General features: G+C 35.4%; 1 protein-coding gene across 2 annotated transcripts in view; it reads left to right on the top strand.

The window, feature by feature from the left end:
• The window catches only part of BCHE (butyrylcholinesterase), a 65,557-nt gene that overhangs the window by 34,855 nt on the left and 14,183 nt on the right, over positions 1-16,519 (top strand). For both annotated transcript variants that reach the window (XM_070242320.1, NM_001081850.1), the window contains 1 exon segment: positions 16,161-16,327. In XM_070242320.1, the coding sequence (XP_070098421.1) occupies positions 16,161-16,327 (167 nt within the window).

Raw genomic sequence — 16,519 nt, 5'->3', positions numbered from 1 at the left:
GGGAAAGGAGATGCATACTGAGATGCTTAGATGAAGAATGTGATGTCTGTACTACAGCATAAACAAATAAATAGAATAAGTTAGAGAATATCCAGAATTTAACCATTCTTGACCACTTCCACTGCTACTATTTAGGTTCAAACCACCATCTCCTACCTGAATTTTTTCACTAGCCTTCAGTCCGGTGTCTGTGTTGTCTGTGTTTGCTCAACTTCTGCAGGTTCTCAACATATCATCTCCATTCCGCACCCGCCACAGTGTTTTTCTTGCTGTTTCTTGAAGTTACTGCACACATTCTCATACTGGGTATACTCAGAAAGTTTGCACTCAGTCTCCCTTGCTGGTCCCTTTGCCTTTTTCTCCAGATGTTTGCATGAGTATATCCTCCATTTTCTTCAGGTCACTCAAAAGTCACCTTCACATTGGAGCCTTTCCTGACCACCTGAACACATTTTCAACTTTCTACACACTTAACATTTTCCTTCTCTTCTTATTTTTGTCCTCTTAGCATGTATGATTTAGCACTTTGATCTCATTCATCATCTTTCTCCCACCAAAATGTAAGATCCAGAAGAACAGGTTCTAGTTTATTTTGTTTAGAACTCTATACCCAGTACCTATAACACTGTTGAGCACATAATAAGTAGTGAACGAATAATAAGTTCAATAAGTGAGTAAATGAATAATTGAACAAATTCTTCTCATCTTCCCTACCTCTAAAGCTCTCCAGAGCTTAGTTCTTAGATCTCTTCTCTTTTGTTTTCCAGTACTCTCCCCTAAGTATTCTCATCCATTTCTATGATGTTAAACACCATATATATGCTCACAAATTCCACTTATATCTCTATATGTCTCCCACATTTACAAGTTTCTCAAAACCCGAAACTTTCCTATTTTTAAATCCTTACTTTCCCCATTCCACATCAGCAAATTCTTTCAGCTCAACCTTCAAAATAGATCCAAAAATAACTTAGATCTCACTATTTTCAGATCCAAGCCTATTCTATGCCATCCATATATCTTTTCTGATCTACTAGAATAGCCTGTCTCTCTGGTTCCACCTTTGTTTCTCCATGGTTTATCCTCCTCACTGTAGTTGGAATTATCTTTTCAAAATGTAGGCCAGATCTTTGCCTAGAGAGTAGGTCTCCAGTGATTTGTTATTTTATGTGCAATAAAATCCGAATCTCAGCATTATCTACAAGGACCCATATGACATGCTCTTTGGCCACCTCTGTTAAGATTCTCTCCCTGCTCACTATACTCCAGCCAATCTGATCTTGAGACCACCTATTAAAAATGTATGGATAAACAGACCCTGAGAAGTTGAATAACTCCATTCAAGTTCAACTAGTTTTTAGTAATAGAGTCGGGTTGCAAAGCCTGTGATTCCAAACCATGTATTGCAGCCCCTCAGGGTGTAAGGTGATACCAGGAACAGGTTGAGGACATGAACTGAATCAGAGGACACACAAAGTGTATGATTTTGTGTAAGTTAAATATGGTGTGGTCCCATAGAGACAAAGAGAAAGCAGAATGATAAATATAGGTGTACATGCAGTGGCTGGGACTTGATGACTAGAGCCCAGGAGGGTGTTTTAGATGAAAGAATATGGAGAGAGACATATGAGTTCGCCATTTACAGAATAATTAAAGCCGAGAATGGATAAGTTTGTCAAGTGAGTGGATAGAGGCAGAAAGAAAATTTGAGTCAATGTTAGGCCTTGGGAACCCAGAATCTGAATTGCGGTTTGATTTTTTATTTATTACAAACATTTGAATAACAAGGTCTTATTTGCCTCTGGAATATTTGGTCACAATGACAGTGATTTTAAAGGTAAGGACTAAGACATATATCTTTATCAAAATCTTTAGGTAGGCATGTGCAATTTTAAAAAGTCCTGCAAATCAGTCTGACATGACCCCTCAATAGATGTGTCTCCTTATCACCTCCATTTTCTGCTTATTCTTATTTCCCTTCCCATTGAGAATCACTGATTTATAGCATAGAAAGCAGAAATACACCTAAAACGTCTTTTTTCAAATTACACAGACAAAAGAGCAGGTTAACCGCATAAAAGAAAATAATGGTAGTAGCAAAAGAGACAGCATAAAAATAAATACGTATTTGAGTTAAAAGCTATTATATGGATAACACTCTCATCACTGTATGGCTAATATAAATTACTGGTAAATTCATGTCTGAAGGAATGTGTTTTCTAAAAAAGAGTTGGGATGAAGATTTTTAAAATTACAAACATGCTTAAAGGATGAAATACTATTTCATTCTTATTACTTTTTAATCCTAAAGATATTGAAATAAATCATGTTAAAAGTTGAAAACTTAAGCACACTTAAGCATGAATTTCTTGGTTTTTCTTTCACCTCCACAAAACAAGCCTTGTTTTTTTATTGAACTTCCAACAAACTATGAAGCATCAGAAAGAGCATGGCTCCTGGAGGAAAATATGCTTGATTTTGAGTCTCCTGTTTACCACATAGTTGTCAGGGCAATTAATTCCTCTGTGTCTCTATTTGCCCTGTGAAACCTACCTCACATGCTTGTTGGGAAAACTTGTCTAGTGAGTAATATGGCTCCTATCGTGGAAAGTCAGCAAGCAGCAGCCAGAATGGCCTTGGTGGTTATAGGACAGCATCACTGTCTACACTGTCACTGTTGTCTTCCTCTTCAGCTTGATAGCTTTCATTTATTAAATATTGTATTATGATCCAGGCATGGCTCTAAATATTCTGCATAGGTATTTCACGTATTCTTTACAAACACTTTAGGTAAAATGCGTTAATATCCCTATTTTACAAATAAACTGATGTTTGAAGAGTTCAGGCAAATTACTCAAGCTCACACAAGCAATAACATTTTAAACTAAGACTTTTTCCATCTTATGTCTTGATATTAAAACTGTTTTTAAGTTATGATACCTGAAATAACACTTTAGAACTCCTGGTATCAGGAAAAACCTTTAAAACATAAGATAGATATATTTTTGGCATGAATACTTCTAATCTTCTTTATAAAACCACCACTCTATGTACAGAAAATAAACTTTTATCCCACCTCTCAGATTAGGGACATTTTAAGATTTCTAATTAAAAAATAGTATGTTTATTAATCTTACATATTATATTTTATAATTTCTATTTCAAACTTCATAAGTATGTATCCATATAAAATGTTAAAAATATATCTAATCATAACAAGGCAAATGTTTTTGTAAGTCTAAGCATAAAGCAGTATGCAATTTCATAGAACATCTGTTTTTAATTTTTTAGTATTACCTCAAATATTTTTGCATAAAATTCACAGAATAGTGTCTAAGGAAGACTGCCTTTAAATTGACAAGTTATTAAACCCTACTTTCTGGTATAAAATAATTATCTTTGTAATTTTTATTATGGTCCATCTGCCTTGGACACAAGAAGTAAAATCCTGTGACTGACTTAGCTGCAATTAGCAAGTCATTCGGAAGTCACATTCATCATTGTCACTAAAGAAGAGTCTGGAAGGAGTTGCCTGAGCTGTATTTAGCATTTATGAGAACAGCAAAGTCCACACTGTTCGTCCTTCTCGTATTTCTTTTTCTAGGTAAAAGCCAGAAAGCCGTAGCCAAGAAGCTGTGCAGGAAGTAAGCTTTGCTTTCAATACCCTTGTTCAGTTCATCTCACCATTCTTCGCCATGACTCAATAGCCAATTCTGAATTACCGCATTGTCTATAAAGATATTTGGTTATCCTGCTAGTCTTCTCTCATAGACAATGGTAGTACCTCAATTTTTAACATCTATTACTTTATTTATTTGTTGTCTATCTCCACAGATTAAATTGATGGAGCTCTGTGATCAGGGACGTTATGGGTTCTGTTCACTGCTGTAGCCCTTGCCCATAGAGGAGTTCCTGGCTCACACTAGGCCATAAAATTCAATGAATGAATAACAAACAGCTTCCTGAAAAAAATCAGTTCAATATTTCATTGTAGATTAAAAAAATCAACAGGATACCGGCTATCATGTGATATATCTCCAGACAAGAATAACCTCATAGTCTTACAAATGAAGAGCTTATCTGTAGTCTGAAGGACAAAAAAAGACGTTTGTGTGAAGGGGTGAATGGATCTGGCCTCAAGAAAAACAAAAGAGTCATAAAAGAAAGTTTAGCTATATTCTAAGTGGGCACAGAGAACCTACAGGTAAAATTCATAGAGAGACCATTTTTAGCTTAGTAAAAACAAAACCAAAACATATTTCTCTTTGAGAAAGAATAAAAGATAGCCTCAGTGCCTGGAATTCTAGTAGTGCCTGAATACAGGTCTGTTGTATCAACTAGAGTTAGTAATGAATAAAGTTGTCAGGGATTGGAATGACCTGGTCCAGAATGTGACACACATCTCATTACGGAAAGTGAACAAACAGAAGCTAGAATAACTTTATGCTGATATTCTAGAGAAAATGAAACACTGAATAGGAGATTAGACAACATTACTTCAATAAAACTTCAACTTTATTTAAATAGTATAATATTTATCTTTGAGTAAAAAAATAAAAATTATTTAAGTAATAGAAAAGGTGGAAAAAGTATCCAGAAAAGATTTAACTGAAACAATTTAAGAATCAAAAAATGTTTGATTATAAAATATTTCCAACTACATGCTAATAAAATACAAATGGGACATCATAAAAGTTTCAAATAATGGAAAATATGGATAGGATAATTTTTAATTTACTAATTGCTGGTCAAATAATTAATATAATAGAAGAATTATTGAAACACAGCATTATATTTTATATAGTAGGTAGCAAACATATACGTACTGTTATCTCTCCGATGTTAATATAGATTTAATATCACTTGGGTCAGATATTCACCAATTAGTTAAATTATAAAAAATTGGTCATTTAAATGAAATAAGATTATTTTCTATGTGTAACCATTTTACTAATTAGAAATTTAATATGCTTGAGTGCTCACTTTGGAAACGTCATTAAAGTGGCGTGATTTGGGGCTTCATTCTGTACATACGTGTATTTCAATAAAACTTCCTTAAAAATATTTGCCATGTTAACAGGTTTCTCAAAAAATAGTGTCACTCCTCTCTATGCACCTTAACACGGCACATTTTTTTCTTTTACCTTGCTCCGCCTAGACACAGTGTCCTGTAAATGTACAAATAAAATCAAATATACATAGGTATTCTAAAAATTTTAGTTTGCAATATATTCATCCCATTGCCTAAATTGTTTCTTTGCATTTTGGAGATACTTATATTTACATGTGTATACATAAAATTGCACTGGGTTACAATACAATCAGTCTAATGGTTTATTTACTTAAGCAAGAGCTCTGGTAGTGTAAAACCTTTACCAAGAAGCTCTTATTGCGCACTGACTGTGCTAGGCTAGAGGAATGAACAAAACAGGCGTGTTCTCTGGTTTCATGGAGCTTTCCAGTCTAATGGAGGTGATTCGTCAAATTAGAGACTTCCAGTAAATAGTGTTATAAAAAGTAACTTTGAATTCAAGGAGAATTATTTGATGAGTTCAAACTACCCATTAAAGGAAAAAGTCGCAATAATTAAAGCTTTGTATAATTTTCTTAGAGCATTTGATTTCCCAAGTCCCTTCTAATGTTCCCTTAAAGTCAAGCTATTTTAAGACTTGTGCATGCTCCTACACAACTAAGTTTCCAGGACTTTTTCTTGGCATTTCCTAGGCTTATTCCTGAAACTGTAGGCTTGCTGCCATCAACTTGATGGTACAGACTAGAGAAAACCGACATGAAGGAGAGCAAAACTGATAGGATTTGGAAGACTCAGAAGAGAAGCCAATTTGTTTCAAGTTTGGGATTATTTTCTTATCCATAATTAATGCTACATCTGCCCCCTTATTAAAATAAGTGCTCTAGTGCTATTATGTGGAAGTGCATTCGAACTTTCTACAGCCCCTTGGGTTACAGCCCCTCTGGGATCCATGTGATTGCATCCAATTAATAGCAGTTGCTCTACTGTCACTAGAAAACAAAAATAGGTACAAATAGAATGCATTTTCACATTAAGAAATTAGGCATGATATCTGGATGCACTTGCCAAGCTAATAAAAAAGAAAAGAAGGAAGGGACAGAGAGAAGGAAGAAGGAAGGGAGGGAAGAAAGGTTTCCACTTCTCTCTAAATCAATCTGGTATTCAGCCCAGTTCATTTACTGGAGAGCTGGAGGCGGCTAAATGTGGCCTGGTATCCCTCTTTAACTTTCCAGCTAATTAAGCAAACCCTTCTGTCCAAACAATGCAGAGGAAAGAAGGAAGAATAATCTTCCAGACCACGAAAGCTTTGTTCATCCATCACAGCAACAGTGCAGTAAAGACCGTAGAGATCTTTTGTCTGGCGACCTCGTGCCCTTTGAGCTAAGGAAAAACTGAAGCTGTGCTATGCAACCTAATTGCTAATGAGAACTGTGCACTGGGAATCCATTTGTTTGCATGACTGTATCCAACTACTTTAGCAAAGTATCTGGGAGAGTGGGTTAAGTACAAAAAACTCTTTTAAATACTAATTAAGATTTAAATGTTTTTACAAAACTTGGAACGTGTGCTTTAAAGTGGGCACCTGATTCCTAGTTATAAATTTAGAATAAAAAGTGCTACAGCTCAGCAAAGGTGAAAATATGTTGGAAGATTTAGATTTGGATTAAAAGGGGGAAAATATTTGTGTGTTTAAGACAGTTTTCACTCCTCTTTTTTTTTCTTAAATATGATTGGGTTCAACAAAACTGATTGACAATCCGTACCGGGTTCTTTGTTACGTGCTAGTAATGAAAAAAAAAAAAAAAGATTAGACAAGGTGCCTGGTACAAAGGAGCTCTCAAGAAGTCTCACCTTATATGCAGTATTAGCTTTACTTTTTTGAGTCATCCTTTACACCGGATGTTTCTTTCTTATTAGCCAGGCATCCACTTTCATAGCACATGTCTAGCTATATTATATCAAAATTGGCCTTTGCTTACTGCTAATGCTGAAACCTCATCCCATATTCCGCATGCCTCCAGTTACTACAGTTGCTAATTATTCTTAAAGTTAGAAGATGATGTGCAGCTAAATATATCTCATCTTCTTAATGGTATTTGTTTAACAGAAACGTAATTTTCTCCTTTTTATTAGTGATGAGTGAAAATAAATCTTCCTCTTTTTTTTGCTCCTCCCCTGGAAGGGTTAGCCCATTGAGGTATTTTGCCTTTCCAGCAAATTTGGTAACAGTATCATACAGTTTATATATTTCCTTTGGGAGTCTTCTCTTTCCTTCCCTTCCCTTCCTTTCTCTTCTTTCTGTGATAAAGATCTGTATTTCTGTTTCCCTGTGAAGTTAAGAATGTATCCCAATCCACTAGTTAGGAATGATGAAATAATAAAACTTTAATAACCAATTGACCATGGACGCTACTTAAACAGTATATTTAGATCCAAGAAGTCATTGTTAGAGACTCTCTGAATTATTACAAACTTATGCAGCATACTAATAAAATCCTGTCCCTCTGGGTACCCAGATTCCTGCCTAGAAAAACAAACTTGTTGAAGTAGGGAGGAAACTTAACAAACTAATGAATCTGGGGAATGGTTCTTCAGTAATTACTTCCCTCATTTCCACAGTTTGCAATGGAAGCGTCAGGAGATGGGAAAAAGCAAGTAACAAAAGTGAACTAGATTTAGATATTTGCATTAAATATAATCTAAATTGCAAATAATCCACTTATAAAAAATTCTCTATGCACAACTACATTATTATACGCTCCATATTGCTTTAGTAACTAATATTTTTGCCCTTATTACATCCAGAGGGAAAACAGTACAGTCATAAAAACCTTCCTAACAAACAACAGTGAGTCTAGACGGAGGACATAAGTGAGCTTTGGAAAAAAGTAGAGTTTCAATTTGTGAACAGAGAAATGCGTGCACATTGTGATTCATCGGCTCCTGCGGGACTTTGAAATCAAATGTGCTATTGTTTTAGGCACCTGAAGAATCAATGTGAGTTTTCAAATTTTTAATCTCAGAAGAGAATATTTACAAGACTTTTTTTTTATCTTAATGCATGAGAATAAAGTGAACTTCTCTCTTCTAATACTAGGAAAATTAATATTTTATAACTGATACTGAATTAATCTAAAATATATCTAAAGTTCTGAAGGCTGTTCTCTTAGTTCTCATTTCAACAAGCATTTATTGAGCATATACTTTCTGTTCAGGCTGCTGATAGATGCTGAGCATGCAAAAATAAATCAGATATGATTTGCTCTGAAGCTCCAAATACAGTTGTTATTTATGTAATTTGTCACTGTTACAGTGAGTTACAACAGTATAGTATGATACAAAATAAATGTTTATGTGAATGATATATGTTCAATTGTTTTTGGTACCCCTAATATTCAAGTTGCAGGATACACACACACATATATGTAAATATGTAATACACAGGAATCGGGAGTCAGATACACAGAATGTGAATGTTTCTGTGTGTATGTGTGTCTAAAGGCAAAGAAAAATTGTTCAAATTGTTCCCTTTGTCTTTAAAAATTCATCTTGGAAGCTTGTAGAAAATTATGAAGTGCAGTATAAGAAGTTTTATTAAGATAATTGAGCAACCTAGGGTATAGCCTGTAAATTAAAGTGGGCTCAGTATGATTGAAATATTGGAAATGCATTTATGAATTAATACTAAGTTGCTTTAGCAGAACTCAGGGAGTATTTAACTCATTTTAGTTGGTTATATAATTAAGAATAAATGATGAATTAATTATTTAGTTTAAGAAAGCTATCTTTGGGTCAGTTTTAAAGATTGCACAGATTTTGGAATACTTAAACAAAATCAGTAATGGAACTTGGTCAAATTTATAAATACGTTACTGTCCCAGAAAATTTCTCCAGAAGGAATCAAAAATTACTTCAAAATGTATTAATGTCTATATTTACCCTATGCAAAGAGAATCAGAGACTGTGATCTTAGGAGAAATAGGATTTTATTTACCCTTTGCTCTTTATTAGTGTCACTGTTTTACCCACGTCTCCATATATTTTTTTTTTTTTTTGAGGAAGATTAGCCCTGAGCTAACTACTGCCAATCCTCCTCTTTTTGCTGAGGAAGACTGGCCCTGAGCTAACATCCGTGCCCATCTTCCTCTACTTTATATGTGGGACACCTGCCACAGCATGGCTTGACAAGTGGTGCCATGTCCACACCCAAGATCTGAACGGCGAACCCCGGAACTCCAAAGCAGAACACGTGCGCTTAACCACTGTGCAACTGGGCTGGCCCCCACCTCCATATTTTTTGAAAACATTATGTTATGAATTCATGCTTATCATCATATACTTAATATGAAGAGTAATTTTGTTTACATCTGAAAATTGCTTTGTCTTTTTTATATAAATATGTCAAAATAATAGAAGCAACTTGTGTAATTTTTCATTTGCTGCTACCACTACTAATCATGATATGAACTAAATGTCTCCTTTTTCTTTTCTTTTTGATCCATTTCGCTCAGTTGGTTCCTAATTTTTTCTAAAGGTACTAGATCTGAATACCTTGCTTTTTAAATGTGGATCCTTTAGGCACAGGTTATATGTAATGTTATCAATTATTTTTATTTAAAATTTAAATTATCATGGTAAAAAGTAGTTTACACATAAGGCACATGTTAAAACTGTCCCACAGTGTCTTGTAGCCATAGTAAAAACAGAATTTCACATTTGGCTCAAAATAGTGATTTTCCTGAAATTGGAGAAATGGTCATCTGTGGAATATAATTTTCTATGTGGTGGTAGTTTCTAAATGTGAACATTTACTATAGTTAAAGGAAAATGAGGTAACTTGAACTATCAGTTGTGCTGTTTCCTACTTATTCTAGTCCTATTTCTTGCTTAAACACTATGAGTCTGGCACAGTTCCAGGTTGCAATCAAAGCAACCAATTGATGTTTTGCATGGAGCTTGCCCTCTGCCTTGGTCCATTTAGGCTGCTAGGACAAAATACCACAGCTTAGAAACAACAGAAATGTATTGCTCACAGTTCTGGAGGCTGAAAGTACAGGATTAAGGCACCAGCATGGACACCTTCTAGTGAGGACCCTCTTCCTGATTCATGGGCAACCCCTCCTCTCTGTGTCCTTACATGGTGGAAGGGGAAAGGGATCCCTCTGGAGCCTCCTTTAGAAGGACACTAATCCCATTCATGAAGGCTCTGCCCTCATGGCGTAAGAACCTCCCAAAGGCTCCAGCTCCTCATAACATCACCTTGTTTGGGGAGGACACAAACATTCAGATCACAGCACTCTCTAATGAGAGAAGAGGGAACAAAGCACAGTTAAAATAAATTTTACAATATGAGGAAATAGAAACTATTTTAATTCTTCCATCAAGGAAGTCCTGTCTGAAGAGATGGTAGGATAAGCACAGGACAAGGAGCTACCATCTGGGAAGGGACAGGTGCTATAGTCTATGAATTAGTTTATTGCAATATGTATATTTTTCAATGTTATTTCTGTATTGAAGTTTGTACACTGAGTCACATTTTTAGTGCTCTAGGGGAAAAATATATTAAAGAGCTTATAAATTCATTTGAAATGCAGATTCCTTCAGAAAATAAAGGTTAACCACTATATTCCAACTGCCTACTTATGATCTCTATTTGGATCTCGAATTTAACATACGAAGAGCTGAATTCTTCATATTTTCCTCCAAACATGCTCTTGCTGCATTTCCTGTCTCAGTAATGGAACTCCATTCATTCTGCCAATTTCTGAGGCCAGACTCCTTGGATTCATCTTTGACTGTTCTCTTTCTCTCCATATCTAAGCCATTGGCCAATTGCAAGGGCTCTATCTTCAAAATGTATTCAAGATTTGACTGCTTCTCTCAACTTCTACTACCACCTCCCTGGTTCCAGCGACCACTATCTCTCACCTCAATTATTCCAGTAGTCTCCTAACTGGTCTCCTGCTCTGGCCTTGGATTCTCTGCAGTCTATTCCCAGAACTGCAGCCAGACAATCTTTTTAAAAATACAAGTGATACCTTTTCCTTTCTTTGTGCAATCTTTCCAATTACTTCTTCTCTCCCTGAGAGTAGACGTAAAAAGCTTATAAGGTCCTACAGGTCACTAAATCAAGTGGCTCTCCTGTCACCTCTCTGACCTCACCTCAGACCTACTCTCTCCCTGGCTGGCTCCACTCTAATCACACTCTGTTACTTGCTTGTCTTGGAAAACTCCAGGCACACATCTGTCTCATGCCCCTTGCTTTCTATTCCTTCTGTTGAAATGTTCTCCCTCCAAAAAATTGCACGACTTACTCCTCTCCTCCATCAAGATTTTACTCAAAAGTTTCTTTCCTATCAAATATTGCAGAGTTTCCCTGCTCAGAGTTAAGCAAAGTCAAGGTTAAGAGCTCAGTCCTTAGACTTCCAAATTGCCCTAAGATTTCTGACACCAGTTGTAAGTTCAGGGTCCCCAGGACCACTCTCACTTCAGACTAGCTGGCTACAAATTTGGGGTCCCACAAACTCCCTCAGATTTGCGAGTTCACTAGAATGACTCACAGAACTCAGGAAGTGTGATCATTACAATTAGAGTTTAAATAAAACAAAAAGACGTACATCAGAACCAGTCAAAAGAAGAGATACGTAAAACAGGGTCTGGTACTGACAGGGTTCCAAAGGCAAAGCTTCTGTATCCTCAGAGATAGTCTACAATGTGCAGATGAAGTATTGCCAATCCGATAAGCTCATGTGAGCTTGAGGTCCAGAGTTTTATTTGCATTTCATTATATAGGCATAATTGATTGAATTATCAGCTATATGGTTGAACTCAATCTTCAGCCCCCTCCCCTTCTGGAGATCAGGCTGATATCAAGTGGCTCAAAGTCCCAACCCTCTAATCAAGTGGTTGGTCTTTCTGGAATGGCCAGTTCCTTTCCTAAGATTGTCAGTGTGAACAGTCCCACCCTAAGTCTTGTCATTAGCAAAAGCCACCAGGTGCACACCATGAGTGACCTTGTTAGCATAAACTATCAGTTATGGTGCAAAATTCCAAAGATGCAGAGGTTATCTCACAGGAACTGTGGACAAGAGCCAGTCAAATTCATTTTCATACACTCCCTCACCATGCACACCCTAATACTTGCTCACTAGTCATTTCCTATTATCCCCACTCTCCATTTTATTATCTCCAGCAGCTGTTACTGTTGAACGTATTATGTATTTTATCTTGTTAATTGTCCATCTTCCTCATAGAATGAAAAATATAAGAGGCAGGAATTTTTGTCTACTGTCTTTGTTAAATCTTCTGTGACTCAAATAAGCCTGATGTGGTATGCACTCAATAAATATTTGTTGAATGAATGAATGAATGGATTTCTTCTCTAAATTCAGATCCTCTTATACCCTTCCATTCTTTAATTTAAGATACAATTTTATTTGTATACCATGCACAGAATATGAATCCTTGAATATTTGCATATTTAAGAATTATCCAATGTAAACTGTATCCGCTTAGTCTTCTTATGACAGTGGAATACTTCAGGTGAGCTTTCAATTTATAACTATTAATTATGGCTTCATTTTACTAGTTATAAAGCATACTGAAATATACTCACTTTAAAATCACTGTATAGTTTACTTAGAAATCGTAATCTCTGATTTTTTAATCTAATTTAATTTTTTATCCCCAAAGCCCCAGTAGGTAGTTGTATATCCTAATTGCAAATCATTCTAGTTCCTCTATGAGGGAAGCCACCTCAGCATGGCTTGATAAGCCATGCTAGGTCTGTGCCCAGGATCCGAACCAGCAAACCCCGGGCTGCCAAATTGGAGTACATGAACTTAACCACTTGGCCATGGAGCTAGCCCATGAATTTTTGATTTTTAATTTAATAATCAAAAAGAATCAATTCTTGTGTAGCACTGGGTAGGCAATATTGGGATATATAACCACAAGAAAACTTGATGCATGAAGCCGAATGCATACTGCTTCTTCATATCAGGCATCCTGAGTCAGTTACTGTCGTTTCAAAAAATCCATTCATAAAATGAATTATCAAATCTGTCCTCAAATATCAATAACAAGCAGGTAATTTCCTGAAATACGGATGTTGGGAAGATGCTCTCTGCCTTTTTCGGCTGAATAAGCTGTGTCTTAAAACTTTTCAAACCTACATAAGAGGAAAACTATAATGGATGATTTTTAGACAACTTTTCTATACCACAAAATAGAAAAAGCACCTGATACTCAAGTAAACTGAAGAACTCAAGTAAAAATAAAGCATAGGTTTCTCCATTTCTTGTGAAATTTTAGGTATTATCAGTTTGAAGTCTTTATTTTATGACAACAGAAAATATTTTTGAAAAATAGCAAAGTCAAGATGTTTAAATTTATCTTATAATTTTGAGATAAATTATACAGTGTTGCAGAATTGTCTATCTGGGAAATATGTTGTATTTCACAAAGTTTTTATTTGATACAGATAGGAAGAGAATTATATCTAAGTTTTAAACTCTTTGGAGATTTCTTCAAATTATAGAGTAAATGCTCCATCACTTCAATCACTATTTCAATCACTTTTTGAAAACTATATCTGCATCCATAGGCAAAGAAATTTTATTATCTCTGTATTACAATTTGGAATGTCATGAGTTGTTTCATAGGACAAAGGTTGTTAAATGAACACTGGCAGTGCCATTAGTGCTTTGCTCTTGAACTCAAGTACATGTCAGCTCTGTTTAAGTCACCATTTGCAAAGCCAGAAATGAATGTGCAGTTAAAATGGTGCCATAAGTTAATTAGAGTGGAATTAGAAGAAAAGTGGGCAATTTAGGAACATAAGAATTGCTGTACCGAATCAAACCAATGATTCCCCTGGTTTAATATCCAGCCTCCAGCAGCTGTACTTGTTAGTTTCTAAAGCTTTGAAAGAAAGGGAAAAGACTACATAATTCACCTAGACAACTGTGCCTTCTGTGATCTGGAGAAATTTTCTTCAGGACATCTCTCAAATAATACCCTAAAGCAGGAGGTTTCAATCCTACCATGATACTGGTTTAGCTTGAATAGCTCTGGTTATTAATAATTCTTATTAAATCATCCAATTCCGACATAAAGTCAATTAGTCCATTGGGAAGCTATTTATCTCTAAAGCTCCTGAATCCATGGTTGAACATGTCTGCTCTCTGATAAAATATGAATTTATGGTACTTATTCGATACAAGTTCTTGATGTAAAATCTCCCCATAGATAACCATACTGGATAAATGCCCAATTCTCTTTCTAACCTTTTTTGGGTTCACACCAATTCTCTTTCCAAACTTTGTTGTGTTCACACCTTTTGGCAAAAAGAAGTCTTGTATATCCTATCACTACTCCCAATTTCCTATCCCTTAATAATCTACAGAAGCTATTTCAATGATCAAGAATTTTGTGTCCTGAACTTTTAGAAAAGTTCAACTGGAGTTTTTCGTATATGATTTTGCTTAAGTTAGATGCATCTAAGAGAAAGGAATGAATTACTGATTCTTATCACTTTAGGCTTCTGGTTTCTCGATTATTTTAGACACCACCTCCATGTCAATATTTCTAAAATGTTATGTTCACCATAAGCCATTTAGTCAAAAATCCCTTAAAAATAGTAAATGCCTACAAGCTAAAGTCTAAACCATTTTCCCAGGCTGTCAGAACTTAATGTGATAACATAAAGATCCTAAAGCTATAACTCTAATAGGATCTCCTCTATCCTAGAATCCAAGAAAGCTAGTTTTCTCATTGTTATTTGAATTAAGATCAACACTCATTATTTTTGCATATGTTAATTTTCTTCCCTTTCTCTCGCTTTCTCAACTTTTCTTTCTGGCTCAGGTCCTTATTTCCTCTTGTTACTTCAGCTAGAATCTCATTCCTTCAGGTAGTTTCCTTTCAAATGTAATGACTGCTCCCTTTTCTGAGGATTTCTGTCTCTTGGTTTACACATGATTTATGTTACAATATGTTGTTGGTTCTTTGTTTTCATGGATGTTGTTGCTTGTAAATTCCCTGAGGGAAACTACATTTCCCATCTTTATTTGTATTTCTAGAGCCTAGTGCAGTGTTTGACTCATAATAACAGCATAAAAATATGTTAAAGAGAAATCTATAGAATCACCAGTGACCAATTAGTTGGAGCCACTTTCAAAATGTTTAGTCTCTGAGTTTTTGTTTGTGAAACCTAGCCAGTAATATATTATTGAGTGCTACAAAGGTATAAATGAAATGAAAACTATAAAATTCTGAAAAATAGAGCCCAGTAATACTGATTTAAAAATCACAATTAAAGATATGGAAAATAATGTCTCAGAAAGAGAAAATGAAAGTTCTGAATTGGCTAAGACCCATGATGTTGGGAAATGAAAGAATTCTGAGGAGAAGTAATAGGAGGCACAAAGGCAAGGAAGTGAAATAAGGAACTGCCACTAATTCCTGTTGGTTGGGTCATAAAGACAATACCTGAAAATAAGCTTGGAAATATGAGTGCACCATTTTCTTTAACCTTTATTTAAACCCACTGGGGAACTATTGAAAGATTTTTAAGCAGTGACCAGATCTAAAAGAATGTAAGGATAACTTAAATGTGAGACTGAAGGCAGTTTCCTAGAGTAATGAGGCTATTGCGTAATAAGGACATGTGTAATAAATCGGTCCCAAACTCAGGCAGTAATGAGAACAAATAGAAGGAAATAGATGTCAGAGATGTTGAGTAGATGGTATTAATGTTCACTTCGAGGAGATTGGGACTGGGATAAGGGAAGAAGATATAACAAAAGTAACACTGCCACTTTGAGCATATTTAAGTGTGAAGAAAACGTTAGCATTATTGAAATAGAAAAAAAAATTTTTCTCCCTGTACATTGAGCAGAAATGCAAGTAAAAAGTTCTTCTCTAAATTTTAATCCTACAATCTTAACTAACATACTGCTTCAAGGTACTGAAAACACTCAACCCAGTTCATTTATGCTTGACATCATCAAAACAAATCTACAATTTTTTCTGACTTTTTAAAAGCTCTTGCTGGTTTTTGAGAACAGTATTCGTTTTTCTAGCAATGACTTCAGTCGAACCATAATGTCTCTCTTTAATCTTTTAGAAATCCAAATGGGACCCAGAGCAATAGCACAAGATGGCCTGTCTTCAAGAGCACTGAACAAAAATATTTAACCTTGAATACAGAGTCACCAAAAGTGTACACCAAACTACGAGCTCAACAATGTCGATTCTGGACACTATTTTTTCCTAAAGTCTTGGAATTGACAGGTGTGTGTTATTTAGTATTTGGTTAAATGATTGGTGGTGGATTATGTAAAAGTGGAAAAGGTAGAGCATTCAAGGCATGGTGATGGTCTTAATCTGTGACTTCACAATTGCTTGATTCCAATGAGTCCATTCTTTTAACTTTCCTCCAACAAGTTTAGATATGCTTTGAGGTCTTAGTATATGAGCCACACT

The sequence above is a fragment of the Equus caballus genome, chromosome 19, assembly GCF_041296265.1.
Source record: "Equus caballus isolate H_3958 breed thoroughbred chromosome 19, TB-T2T, whole genome shotgun sequence".
NCBI lineage: Eukaryota > Metazoa > Chordata > Mammalia > Perissodactyla > Equidae > Equus > Equus caballus.
Note: the sequence above shows the minus strand (reverse complement) of the source record. Positions and strands in the feature narration are given on the sequence as shown.